The sequence below is a fragment of the Quercus lobata genome, chromosome 8, assembly GCF_001633185.2.
Source record: "Quercus lobata isolate SW786 chromosome 8, ValleyOak3.0 Primary Assembly, whole genome shotgun sequence".
Taxonomy (NCBI): domain Eukaryota; kingdom Viridiplantae; phylum Streptophyta; class Magnoliopsida; order Fagales; family Fagaceae; genus Quercus; species Quercus lobata.
Genome location: NC_044911.1, coordinates 28,206,064 through 28,220,357, shown reverse-complemented (window position 1 = coordinate 28,220,357; position 14,294 = coordinate 28,206,064). Strand labels below are relative to the sequence as shown.

The following is a 14,294-nucleotide window of genomic DNA, read 5'->3' as shown; positions in this document are numbered from 1 at the left end:
TAATGAAAGCAGTCATGTAATCACTCAATGTAAGGGGACAATGGTTAGTTCATAATTTTTTGACCTTTACTTCAAAAAAAAATATTGCATTTTGCTATGTTATTTAATTGATAATATATGCATCAGAATCTGGTCAATCCAGAAGCATTTGATAATGAAATAAGTGGGTCAAGATTTGGACAGAAAGTCATTCCAATGCTCTTTGGTCTTATATAAAAGTATTACTGGATTGTACCAAATTTAGAAATGACTAATTCTTTAGCTAGGCAAAAAATAGCTCACTTTCAATGGATTTTCCTTGTGAAAAACGTGTAAAATAATAAATGGAAAGCAAAGCAATACATAAATTTTGACATGATTTGGCAAACTCTATGTCTACATCTGGCAACAACAGACAAAAATATCCACTATCAATGACAATTACAACCAGTCATAAACTCTCATAACCCTCACAAATATAAATTAACCCAAATCCCTAATACACCTAAAGGTGCTTTCATAATAGCATATTAGACAAAGCATATTCTCTAACTCTCTTGCTAGATAAAACTTTGTCTTCTAATTAACTCTTACGCACACAACAACAGGCTACACCACAACTCTATTTATAAGGCCTATTGCTCCTCATTATTCTTTAAGCTCCTCCTTATTATTCTTCTAGCTAATATAGAATTCCAAAACCAACTTAAAAACCTCCAAACTTATTCTTTCATGGGCTGGACTTAACAACTTCCTAAAATCTAGCTTGTGCATGTGCCTCTAACTAATTTTCCCTCCAATAATCACATGGGACATATGAAATACAGCCCTGAAGCTTGGCTGGCCATGTGCCATGTCACTCCCTCGTGTCATGTCAACATCTTCCGTGTATTGCATTAGACTCTTCCATCTTCCATGTATTGCATTAGACTCTTGCATCAATCTTATACTCTACATGTAATGTATTAGTTTCACAGTGCATGACATGCTAGAATTTCACTTCCTAAAATACTACATAACAGCAGCTTGCATGGATCTAGTTTCACAGTCTTATTCCTATCTAGTCAAAAACAGTAAATAAAGATCTGGGAAGGGAAGGGCCTCTTATGAATTCCATACAAAGGAAATGGAAAACATGAAAGGCCGCCCTATAAAACGGTAAATAAACATGTTCGCAAACACATTGTTTTTGAAAGTATGCTAAAGAAGCAATGACAATAAAACAACAAAAAACACCACAGTTAGAATCCAATCTTGGTACAAGGCCAGTGCCTGCGCTTTGCATTGTACCTGAAACAAAAAACAAACATAACCAATAGGAACAGTAAGAGTTAAATAGAGAATCAGAGTCGAAGAAGCGGGAAATAAAGAGAACCTGATGGTATTGTCAATCCTCATGCGAATCTAGTGAGGGATAGGCCTATTCTGCCTCATCTTCCTAGCCAGCTTTTTCTTAATCATTAATGTCTTCTGGGACGGCTAAGCATACAATAACAATAATAATAATTACTACACAATAATCATTCAGACCCATATCATAAAAGTTACTCAAAATCAATTAGCATTTAACAGTTGCAATTTGGTATTTTTGAAACCTTTTTTTGTTCCTCTGCCCCAAATAAAGTATTTTGTTGTAGCATCTTCTTTTGTTTCCTAACTTCAGATTTGAACTTACATTGCAGGTTGCTACTAACACTTTAGAAAGTGTTGCACCACTTACACATGCTGTTGGAAATGGACCCCCTTAGCCCGTTTGGATGGAGGGGAAAAGGAGGGAAAGTGGAGTGGAATCCACTTCCCATGTTCTCCAAATATGGGTTGGATGCCTCAGCACCTCCTACTTCAACCTATACATGGTTTGGATGCCTCTTCCACTCAAATTCACACTATTGTCACCCACTCTACTAATTGAGTCTGCAAAAAGCTTAACTATAATGGGGACAATCTCAATGGCATTTATGAACTCTACATGATACTGACATCCATTGTGGAGGAACGAAACCTATCGTAAACAAAGATGACCCACAATCCAAACATGTGTGATCATAGCTAGAAAAAATAAGTACCAAAATAGTTCTCATCATAGTCAAACTTTCTTTAAAATGTTGATTTTCAACTAGAAATCTTATAAATTATATGTTAGCAATACTATTAACCACTCTTCAATTGGCATATCTGATCCACATATAAGGAAAAATGTACAATAGAGAAAACATTGAAATTAGAGACAATGTATTAAATTGGACAGACAATGTTAACATTGCTATAACAATTTGGTAGGGTTCAGTCAATGTTCTTGGTCTGCTTCATTTAAACATCTACAATAATAATAATCTCAAAGAAAATGCATCAATTAACCATTTTTTTAACCACAGTAAAACAAATATGTACAATATGCAAATCTCAACAATAATAGAGGATTTAAAAGTTCTCTTTGACCAAATAGAATAACATCCCAAAACAATAACTAAATATATCCTTTTGCGTCACTCTTGTAGACAACATCCATCCCATATAGCATCTTGCCAAAGACAACATGGCATTCCATCAAAAGGAAAAAAAGAAAAAAAGACAACATGGCATTCCATCCAAGCTTTTAAAGGAAACAAAAAGCAAGCATGTAAGAAAAGAAAAAAAATCCGGGTTAAAAGAAATGTGCACTAAACAGATGGTGCAAATTACCATTGTTCAAATACATTTTAAAAATAATATAAAAAAATCCTCCACATGTTGAGTTCAGCACATGGACACTCAAATTCATGTAATGAGTCTACCCACACCTAAATATGAAAAAAAGATCTTGATCTACCTTAATCAATAAAATCTTCAAATTAGCACTTGAATCAAACCATTCACTTACAAATCAACAACTTTGAGTACAACACTACTTATTTAATAGGAAAAACAACCTGAGCCTATATGCAAAAATTAGTGAAATTAAGATGGATGCACAGAGTTCCAAAATAACTCTACAAAACAAAGTATTCAATAGTATGAAAGATAGAGACTAACAATTAAATAGATACAACAAAGAGAGAATTTTGAGTTCCTAGGCCTCTTAAGATTTTACTGTTCTCTCTTTATACCATAAAATTGAACCCCAATACACGCATACATAAGAAGGTCAGCCAAAATTCCAAGGTTCGGTAAATTTTCCTATATGAATTTTAAAATATGAGAACAGCATTAATAATATGAACAAAAATGGAAGTCAAGTTTTTTTTTTTTTTTTTTTTCTTATAAATTTAAGTTAAGTCATTTACTTGGAAATTCTTCACAGCCACTCATTTTTGATTCATGGATTCATTGAGGAGCATCACAACAATTGGACCCATCTTCTACCAAAGTATCATTTGTACTTACATTCAACCTAGTTTCTCCAAAGGAATGGCCCATGTCAACATTGATATCTGATAATCAAATGTGAATTGAAAGTTTTATTTTCAATTTTTTTTGAAAAGAACGTTTAAAGAACTAAGAAGTACAGAGTGGCAGAAAGAGAAGCAAACCTCTTGATGCATAAAAGTTCATACTTGTAACAGGTGAATGCAACAAAGAGCTGTCATGAGTTAATGCAGTTCTATCCCTCCTCTTTTTTTTTTCTTTTTTTTTTTTCAGCAATGACCATTCCCCTGTATTTTCTAGCCTGGGTAAGTTTATTTTGTAAACTATTTTTTCTTTCATGCCATTTTCAAACATTAGCGTTCGTCTTTTTAGGTGTACTTCTCTTGCCTTTTTTTTTTTTTTTTTTTTCATATCATTGTAAAGGAAAGAAATAAGTTTTAGCATTTATTTTTAGAATCAAAGAGTCCATATTTGATAATCTTTAAAACTATTTTAGTTCTACTTTTTTTTTTTTTTTTAATTAGGCATCAACAAAGGACAGAGTTATAAACTAAACAATAGCTACAAAGGAAAATTAAGCTTTCCTCACCTTTCAATTTAATTCAGTAGTTCTTCTTGAATTGTAGCCAAAAGTATTATATGTCAGGGATGACTAATCTGAATTAACATGTGGGGAAAAATATGTCATTATAAATACAGAATTCCTGATAAGAGTCAATATAAATAAGGTGCTAGAAATTGAGATCCTATAAAACATGTGATTGTGTGCCATTTAATTAATTATAATTATCTAAAATTCAGAAAACATGGCAGGTTTATATAAATGAAACATTACAAATTTTGAATCAATACCAAACTCAAATTTAACAACATAAAGTAATATTTTATGCTCTATTTTGGGTATAATGATTTTGCTCTTGGTTTTTGGTCAATTTTTGCATTATCTAAAGCAATATAGTACCTTAGTTTACAGTAATAAAATATACTGTTAGGATTCTCTCTTTTTGTTCCTTTTTTTTTTTTTACTATGCTTTCTAATCAGTTTGCCTAATCTGTTGCAATAAGCACATTCTTTGATGCTCCAACTCATTCAGAAAGCAATTAGCTTCTACATCTATAGATGCTCCAAAAGGCTACATTGTAGTTTATATTGGAGAGAGCGAAATGAGGCGCTTTGTAATTCCTATATCTTTCTTGAACCATCCTTCATTTCTAGAATTGCTAAGTAAGGCTGAGGAAGAATTCAGGTATGATCATCCAATAGGTGGTCTCACAATTCCTTCCAGTGAAGACATCTTCATTGATCTCACTTCTCACTTACATGACTTGTGATATGGTGCCTCTAAGATGAAATAGTAGTGACAATTTTGTATATCTATGTAAATTCTTTCTTTCTTTAGGCAGAAGAAGAGATGGGGATTGTCCATCCGCTAAAGATGTTACAATTAGAAATACTGTAGCCCTTCTCACATTCTTCAAAGAAATGTAAAATTGAGTCATCTTTTTGTTGGAAGGGGTTCTTTTTCGTTTTATGATATTTCTTGTCCTTTTAATTTGATTTAACATGCCAAGGATTTCTATGGGTAATAGTGATTTGTGCAATTATTCTCTTTAGACTCTATGATATATCTACTCCCTGTAATTAAATTTAACTTGGCATATGTTTCTATGGATAATAGTGATCTATGCAACTTTTCTCATCTCAAAATCATCCTCAATGATTTATTGGAACATTTGTTTTTTTTACGTACTTAAGAATGTCCTTCCATTGTTCAAAGATGTGCTAGTTTATGGTTTGCGCAGCATGTGAATCCAAAAAATGACATCTCTTAACCATTAGAGCAGAGATTGCAAACTATTTTTCTTGTTGCATCAAATGATGCACCCTTACTTCCTACTTTTAAAGTCCTACAATAGAATGTAAGATCCAATTCATGTCTAGTGGAATTTCAAGTGCATTGTATCATGCGTGTGATGTGTAACAGGTGTGCTCTATCTTTTACTGCTCTATAGGTGCATGATCTATGCAAAACATCTTCTTTAGCTCCACTATTCGTAAGATTTTAGTTTCAAGTATAACACTTTTACTACTACTTTGGTATCAGTTTATGGATTTTTGGTTTTCTTTCTTGGCTATGGTGAGCACTTTTGTATACCTAACTATTCTTAGTGAAACTGCAAAGAGGACAATCCATATAATCGCAACCATTCTTTTTGATTGCTCAAAAAAAAAAAAAAAAAAAAAAACATAGCAATTTTAAATTGTAGCAAGAAAGATGAAAGAAATACTACAAATGAAGCCTAAGAAAACATTGAAAATATGGGTTGAATTGTAAAAAGTAATGTAACAGTTCAGTGAAAATTTAAATCTGAAAAATGAAGGTTTGGACCACGACGAATCAAACCTTGATTCTGCATTTGTTAGTGGTTCACGTACAGCCCAAAATTCAGATAGCTACAAAATCTATCGTTGTAACTATAACAATAAATAAATAAATAAAAGTTATTGTGTTAATACAGATTAGGACTAAAATATCATACTTGAGTTGGACTAAATAAACTAATTAACTTAAAATTTAAGGAAGCATATAACACAAATAAACCAAATTCCGTTCTAGATTAGGATTTAGGAGAATTAGGACTTCTCTTAAATCTGTACTCAATAGTCATTCAAAAATTTAAAAAAAAAAAAATCACCTTTATTATATAATATATATATATATATATATAAATAATGTATCCAATTGCACCAATTCAGTCTAGCCTCTAGGCCCTCATCTGCAATACGTATCTCTTTGACTCTCTTTCTCTTTGTTTGTGACCGTGTGTATTATTTATTTAATTCAAATTCAAATAATAATAAGCACAAGCTAGAAGTTCCAAGAAAATCATGTGTACTTTCCGAATACACTGTTGAAGAGGGTAGAGAACGAACAAAGTAGAGAAACATAACCCTAAACCAAAATCACCATTGAGGCTGTGATTGAATGGAGTTGGAGATGGGTGGTGCTAGACCAAAAACGTAACCCTAAACCAAAATCAAGTCTTTCAAAAGCCTAAATCATATTTAAAATCGAGAGGAAAAACACACACACACACACACACACACTTTGATAGAGAATCCAAAAGCCCAAAACAAAAACGAATCAAATCTAAACCTATCCAACAAAAAAACTCAATCAAAAGTAACATTTCATACTCAAATCTAAAAAATGAAAAAAAAAAAAAACAATGTACTGGTGCCAGTACTTCCGGCAGTCTAAGTTTGGCGAAGGACCTTAAACTGTAGTAAGCATAAATCATAATTATCACAAGATTTTGGTTTTTTTTCTTTTAAAAATTTATAAAAAAAATAAATCAAAAATCAAAGAAAGCACTCGTCCTGTAACAGAGTACCGCCAATTAAGGGAAGCAAGATTTTTGGTGGTCAGAGTCCGACAGTGGTGCTAGCCTAAAATGTTTCTCTATCTTGCTAAAATCTACCTCCTTCTCTATTCTCTATTTCATCTCCATGTCCCAAGCCTCATCGCCTCTTTCTCTATTTCTCTCCGTGTCCCAGGCTTCTTTGTATTTTAACTGGTTATTTTTTTTTTCGAGATAATTACAGATTACCCACCTGTGATTTAGCCCAAATTTAACTTATCCACTCGTGGTTTCATTTTTGACACTTTACCCACCTGAGATTACTTTTGTTTAGTCTCTGCTACCCACCTCTGTTAAAAAAGAGGGGTAAATAAGTCTTTTTACACCCATTTTATGTCTCTCTCCTCCCAAAACAAGGAAAAAAAATACTAAACAAAAGAAAAACAAGATTAAAATATGGTATTGGTTTCTCACAATTCACAAACATGAAAAACATATACAAACATGAAGAACATACACCCAAAAAACTAATACAAATCAAATCAAGCAAATGGAACCCAACTGGTTACATGTGAGCAATATTGTGATTCTTGAACCACAACAATAACCCAGAAATCACTCCTCCCAATATAACTTTAATCCAGATTGCTTAGTAAAGTCCCTACTCGCTACTGAGTAGAAACTCAAGAACATTGAGCCATGTTGCAATTACTCCAACCTTAATTTCATTATTTATTGACCAAAGAACAAAACATGTTATAACTTTCCAATTTCCAACAACAACAATGTCATCAACAAACAAAATAACAACAAAATTTGAAAAGAAAGAGAGGGAAAGATCTACATTACTTTAATTCATAAAGACAGAAAACACGAAATCTTAAACACGTGTGGGTTGTGTATTTTTAAAATAAATTAATGATTCTTACTTCGTATTAGCTTCAAATAACACTTCCTTCTCTGACCAGTCAAGGTTGTGCTTTCAAAAACCCATTTGGGTGCGCGTGTTAAGTTCTAAAAAAAACCCATTTAGTAAGCATGTGGAACTTCTCAAAACAAAAGCAAAAAACAAAAAAAAAAAAAAAAGTAGTAACAAAACACACATTTGTATACTCACAAAACATGAAAATAAGCAAAGTGAAAATTTCAAAGCTAAACAACAACCCAGAACCCACGGAATCACAAGATCCACCACAATGCAACCCACCAAAAGCAAGATCTCAAACCTCCAGTAACCAAACTCCAGATCACATGTTGACCTGTTTCCCAAACTTCGATGGAGTCTTGCATGGCCAACAATTTGATCATGGAGCTAATCGGTCACGGCACTTTCGGAGCCGCCAGTCTCGTCCACCGATCTCCATGGCCAATGATTTCACTCTTAAACCCTCTTTGCTTTCTCTAATCTACATCGAGCCCATGACCTCAAGCTTTGCCCCCTTTCCCCCTCACTCTTCATTCTAAACCAAATCCATACCCATGGTGGAACATTTGTTTTGTGTTTATTGTGAACTGTGAGCTCTCTCTCTCCAAACTTAAAATGCTGAAAATTTGTACGCGTGGATGTGAATGTGTTTTGGGAGAGAGAGGAGTCTTTGATCTGTTTTGAATTTTGTTTTTTGATAAAAAATGTGTTAGAGTAAAGTCTGAAAGGGAGGTGGGTTACAGAGTAGTAATGGAGGGAAGCACATGTGGGAAAAGTGTCAAAAATGTAAGTTGAATTCGGGCTAAACTACATGTGGGTAATCTGTAATTATCCCTTTTCTTTTTTATATCAAGAGGCTATCAAACGGTGCGTTAAGACATTGAAGTAGTATAATTTATCGCTTTTTAACTGTGGATGTGGTAGATTTTTAGATGAGCTTTTTTTCTTACGTATTGTTATTTTTTTTTAGTTGCAAAACTTTTTTTATTTTATTTTAACTGGGTTTTTTTTTTTAATATACACAAAGACTATCAAACTGTGTTAAGCTTGTAAAACAATATAGTTTATCGTTTTTTAACTTTAATTTATATGTGGCTAAATTTTAGACTATCAGTTTTCCTACATGGTAGCACCTCCATAATTGCAAGAAAAGGCTTCCGCAATTATATATAGTATATGATAGTCTTGCAAGCTCTACTAACTTGATTTCTCCTTTCCTTCTAGACAATAATTCAAGTTTATTTTGATCTACTAACTTTTGTGGGCTAAAAACTTCATTTTTCAAATCCTTGAATTGCTTTCCTTTTTCTTTTTTTTGTGTCTCTTTTCTGCTAGTGGAACAAGAGCTAAGGATAATGCAATTTAGAGAGCAAGATGGTTGAGCACACTTGCCAAGAGGTGATATTTTAGCAATAGTGGAAGCAAGAAGAACAAGGGAAAGGCTAAGGTCTAACGGTTGCAAGAAGAAAATTAAGCTTTTGGTTTAATTTTTTGTTTAGTGACACCCATCATTTTAAGGATAGTGATAGGGCAATGTACCTTTTTCTGTATATTGCTAGAAAAGTGTAATTGTTGTTTCATAAGGTGTTATTTTTTATGAAACAATTTACTATTGGTAAACACTTGATATTTCAACTCATGGTAGTTGAAGAGAACAATTTACTATTTGTAAACCTTTTGGTTTAATATTTCATTGCTTAATGCATGTCCAAGCATCCAAGTGATCAAATAAAGTGATTTTGTCAGTGTTAACTAAGGAGAATGATTTGATCCCCAATTTATATTTTTTATTGTGACTTAATGCAAGCCACATATTGGCCTCTTCTTGGTAGGAGAGATTTTTACTATTTTCTCAATAATTTTCTTTAGCTTTCTCTGGAAATTTTCTTTAAATTTTCACATTAGCACTTCAAGCTAGAAGTTTTCATAGCAACTCATACATTGGTAGAATGCCATTAATTTCATTTAAGTTGAACATTACATAGTTGTGAACATTTTTATATTATATTACATCTCATCTAAATAGGTAGGTACATTACATCATAATCCCCCCTTTTTTTTATCACTCCTACATAAATAGTCACTACAAGTAAATATGACTTCCATTATTAACACTTGGACCCAAACAAAAGGCTATCACAATCCCACTTAGGGATTGTCTTATGCATTGCAGCTTCATTCTTTAGCCTTCGGTTAGAGTCCAATAGTCCATTAATAACACTTTTGCTCTTTGTTTTGAATTCAATATAATGCCACTCAAAGTAGTTACATACATTACGATCCTACACAACAAAAAAGAAAAAAAAAACAATAAACAAACTTATTAGACTATGCACTTAGAAACCAAAAACATGTAAGTGAAGCCAAAATCAAACAAATGAACACCCCAAACTTAGTACTTGCACCACAACAATCAAAAAAGAAAAACTTTGTGTCACATGTCATGAAAATTATTTGCACTATTCTTAGCTTGTCAGGTCAACACGTAAACCGCATAATTTTCCTTTACAAAACTAAGAAGTTGCTATGAACAGGACCCCATTAATGTAAATTGGAGTCCTACCAAGAAGATTTTTATTCGTCTTTTTGCCATTCATTCCTTAAACATTAATTGGGTTTATAATATAATTTATCATATATGCTCTGTAACATCCTAGTTATTCATTATTTACTAACATTTTGATCTCAACCTCTTTCCATTAAGATCCATGCTATCCTGTCAAAATATGACTTCCTATGGCTAATACATCTTTAACTATGATTTATAAATATGAACTTAAAAGTAAAAACTACATGGACATTTAACAGATATGACATTGGAATATATTACCTTGCAAAACCATATTTCATAATGATGATTGGAAAAAGCCTTACTTAAAAGTAATGTTGCATGACAACAACATAAGTTTACATGTTTTATTAAAAGGAAATGAATCAAGATTCATTAGATCAGTTTGCACAGCATATGTAACTGATATGGATAAAAAATAGTGCTCATTCATATAAGGCATAAGCTAATGGTTTCAGATAAAACCGTCAGGCATAAGCTAACGGTTATATATAAAACCGTCAACTTCTGTTGGTAGAAGTCAATGAACGGAGTTTTGATAGGGGCACTGTAGGGAGTTCGCAAGACGCACCTGAAGGCTGACACCATCAATAAGCTGATGCCAATAAGACTGAAGGAAATGGGATAAGCCGACTGCCCTGATACAGGTTTGCTTGCTGCCCACGATTGCATATGTAAGGAAATGTCTTGCTCTCCACGTTTGGTGCCACATAAAAGGATTCCTATAAGGAAAGGATTCCGCCAAATACGCCTAAAGAGACTCCTATAAGGAAAAGACTTCTGCAGCAAGAAAGAGATGTCAACCATCTACTACTATAAAAGCCCCAATACCCTCACTAGCCAAGGTACGCATAATTGACCCGTTCTAGCACTCTAGAGTTGTGAGAAATTCTAACTTGACCTTTGGAGGGTATTTGGCCGGTACCATACCGGTGCTCTCTACAAGGTCTTCTCTTTTTGTGTTGTGCAGGTGTTGTTTCGAGTACATAAGAACCGTGTAGCTTACTGGAGGTTTTTTTGGCATCATCAATGGGCGCCGTTTGTGGGAATCGGCTTTGTAGTAGATTTGTAAGTCATAGCAAACGCTTCCCGGACAAAGAGTTGCATGGTACTTACTCGATCAATGGCAACCACCAACAACGTTCAAGAAGACGAGCTGTGATCGACTGCTCTCGATAGACAAGTGCAAACTTTAACCGTGGCCGTGGAACGCCTCACTAAGCAAAACCAGATTTTGGAAGAACAACTATGCCAGAAGGTAGGACACGATGCTCAGAAAGAGGACTAAGAAGGTACTAGTGCCGAGCGACGAGACCGAGAGGGACCGGAGGGTAGTAACGCCCCAAGCAAACCGGAGCGACAAAATGTAAACCTCCCATCCCTCACGGATATGACTCCACCACCTGTTGCCGCAGAGATACAGGCGATAAAAAAACAAATGGAAGTTATGATGAACGCCCTTAAGTGATGAGTGTCCAGCGATCTTAACGATCTTGTTAATCGAAATGACTCACCGTTCACCACCTCTGTCAATTCCTTCCCCCTATCGCATAAGTTTCGCATGCCACAGATAAATAGTTACGACAGAGTCAAGGACCCTCTAGATCACCTAGAGACCTTCAAGACCTTGATGCACCTTCAAGGAGTAGCAAATGAGATCATGTGTAGGGTCTTCCCAACGATGTTGAAGAGTGCAACAAGAATTTGGTTCAACTGGTTGATGCCCAACTCCATCAGCACTTTCAAGGAGCTAAGCACTCAGTTTACTGCACACTTCATTGGGGGACATAGGTATAAGAAGTCTATGACTTGCTTGATGAGCATCAGACAGCGAGTGGATGAGACACTGAGATCCTACATATCCCGCTTCAATAAGGAAGCACTCTCAATTGATGAAGTCGATGACAAGATACTTGTAGCGGCATTCACGAATGGGCTACGAAAGGGAAAGTTTTTGTTCTCCCTATACAAGAATGACCTGAAGACTATGTCAGAAGTACTTTACAGGGCCACCAAGTACATGAATGCTGAAAATGCGTTGTTGGCTCGAGAGGAAAAGCCCAAGAAAAGGGAAAGACAGGAAGATACGCGACAAGACCAAGGGTGGAAGAAGGCAAGAATAGGAGATCGAAGGGATGAAAGGCGCTCTAGGCCCCCAGGAGTAAGGTTCACAAGCTTCACCCCATTAACCACCCCAATAGACCAAGTTCTGCTGCAAATCAAGGACGAGGAGGCCCTGATCTACCTCGGAAAGCTGAAAGAAAATCCTAACAAGTGATCGAGGGACAAATATTGCCGCTTCCACCATGAGCACGGTCATGACACGGCCGATTGCTATGACTTAAAGTAACAGATCGAGGCCCTTATCAAGCAAGGGAAATTGCAGAAGTTCATTAGAAAGGAGAGAACGGATCCACCTCCTCAAGAGCAGCCCTGCCAATGGGACAATGAGTGCCCTAGACCCCTCATAGGAGACATAAGGATGATCATAGGGGGAACAGCGACTACTGAGTCGTCAAAAAAGGCCTGCAAGACTTAGCTCAAGATGGTCCAGAACGTCCAGCTGATGGGCTCCGTGCCAAAGATAGTGCGAATAGAAGACCCCGTCATCGAATTCTCGGAAGAAAATGCGCGATGACTTCACCACCCACATGACGACGCGCTTGTTGTCAGCATTCGAGTAGAGGACTACAACATGCACTGGGTGCTGGTCGACAATGGCAGCTCGACAGATATCCTATACTACCCGGCGTTCCAGCAAATGGGGATTGACAGAGAACGATTGATTCCAACAAATGCCCTGCTTGTTGGTTTTGGAGGAACAAGGGTGTTCCCCCTGGGCGCAGTCACATTATCTGTAATGGTAGGCGACTACCCTCAACAGATCACCAAGGACGTAACATTCATAGTGGTCAAATGCTCGTCCGCCTACAATGCTATCATCGGACGACCCACCCTCAACTCGTGGAAGGCTGTAACCTCAACCTACCACCTAATGATTAAGTTTCCTACCGACTATGGAGTGGGAGAGCTATGCAGAAATCAGGTGGCTGCACGCGAATGCTATGTAGCCATGATGGAAATGGATGACTACCTCCAAGCTATAAACATAGAAGAACACTGGATGGCGACGAAGCCCATAGAGAAGCTTGAAGAGATACTTCTTAATGACTCCAAGCTCGACCGAACAATCAAAATTGGAACCCTCGCTAATCCTGCGCTCCGTCAAGCGCTCATAACCTTTCTTAGAAGTAATCGGGATGTATTCGCTTGGAGCCACGAAGACATGCCAGGGATAGACCCTTCAGTCATGGTACATAGGTTGAATGTGTAGCCCTTCTTCCCACCCATTCGACAAAAGAAGAGGTTGTTCAGCCTGGAGCGAGATCGGGCCATAGCGGAAGAGGTCCGCAAACTACAGGAGGCAAGTTTCATTAGGGAGGTTTACTACACCAATTGGCTGGTGAATGTGGTGATGGTTAAGAAAGCTAGCGGGAAGTGGTGGATGTGTGTGGACTTCACCAACCTTAAGAAAGCATGCCCCAAAGATAACTATCCCCTCCCATAGGTTGACGTTCTAGTAGACTCTACAGCTCAGCACCAGCTGTTAAGCTTTATGGACGCTTTCTTGAGTTACAACCGAATCCAAATGCACGAAGCTAATCGAGAGAAAACTTCGTTCGTGACTAGCCAATGCCTTTTCTATTATAAAGTGATGCCATTTGACCTGAAAAATGCGGGCACAACGTACCAAAGGCTTATGAACAAAATGTTCGCACAACAAATTGGGAGGAATGTCCAAGTCTACGTGGACGACATGCTGGTGAAAAGCTGAAGGGAGGAAGATCACTTGGAAGACCTCAGGGAAACATTCGACACCCTTTGTTCTTACAACATAAAGCTCAATCCAAGAAAGTGCGTCTTCGAAGTGATGGCAGGAAAATTCCTAGGATTCATGGTGTCTCAAAGGGGCATCAAGGCCAACCTGGACAAGATTCAGGCCATAATGGAGATGACACCCCCAAGAAATGTAAAAGAAGTACAAAGCCTCAACGGAAAAATAACAGCACTGAATAAGTTCGTGTCAAGGGCAATGGACAAGTGTTTGCCCTT

At 36.2% G+C, this 14,294-nt stretch overlaps 1 protein-coding gene and 1 pseudogene across 1 annotated transcript; one reads left to right on the top strand and one right to left on the bottom strand.

Moving 5' to 3' along the window:
* Nucleotides 1–1,220: 1,220 nt before the first annotated feature.
* Nucleotides 1,221–1,452, bottom strand: LOC115957867 (annotated as a pseudogene).
* A 10,410-nt stretch (nt 1,453–11,862) lies between these two features.
* LOC115956692 lies at nt 11,863–12,459 on the top strand. Its single transcript, XM_031075001.1, has one exon. The coding sequence runs from the start codon at nt 11,863–11,865 to the stop codon at nt 12,457–12,459; it is 597 nt and encodes a 198-aa protein (XP_030930861.1).
* Nucleotides 12,460–14,294: the final 1,835 nt, after the last annotated feature.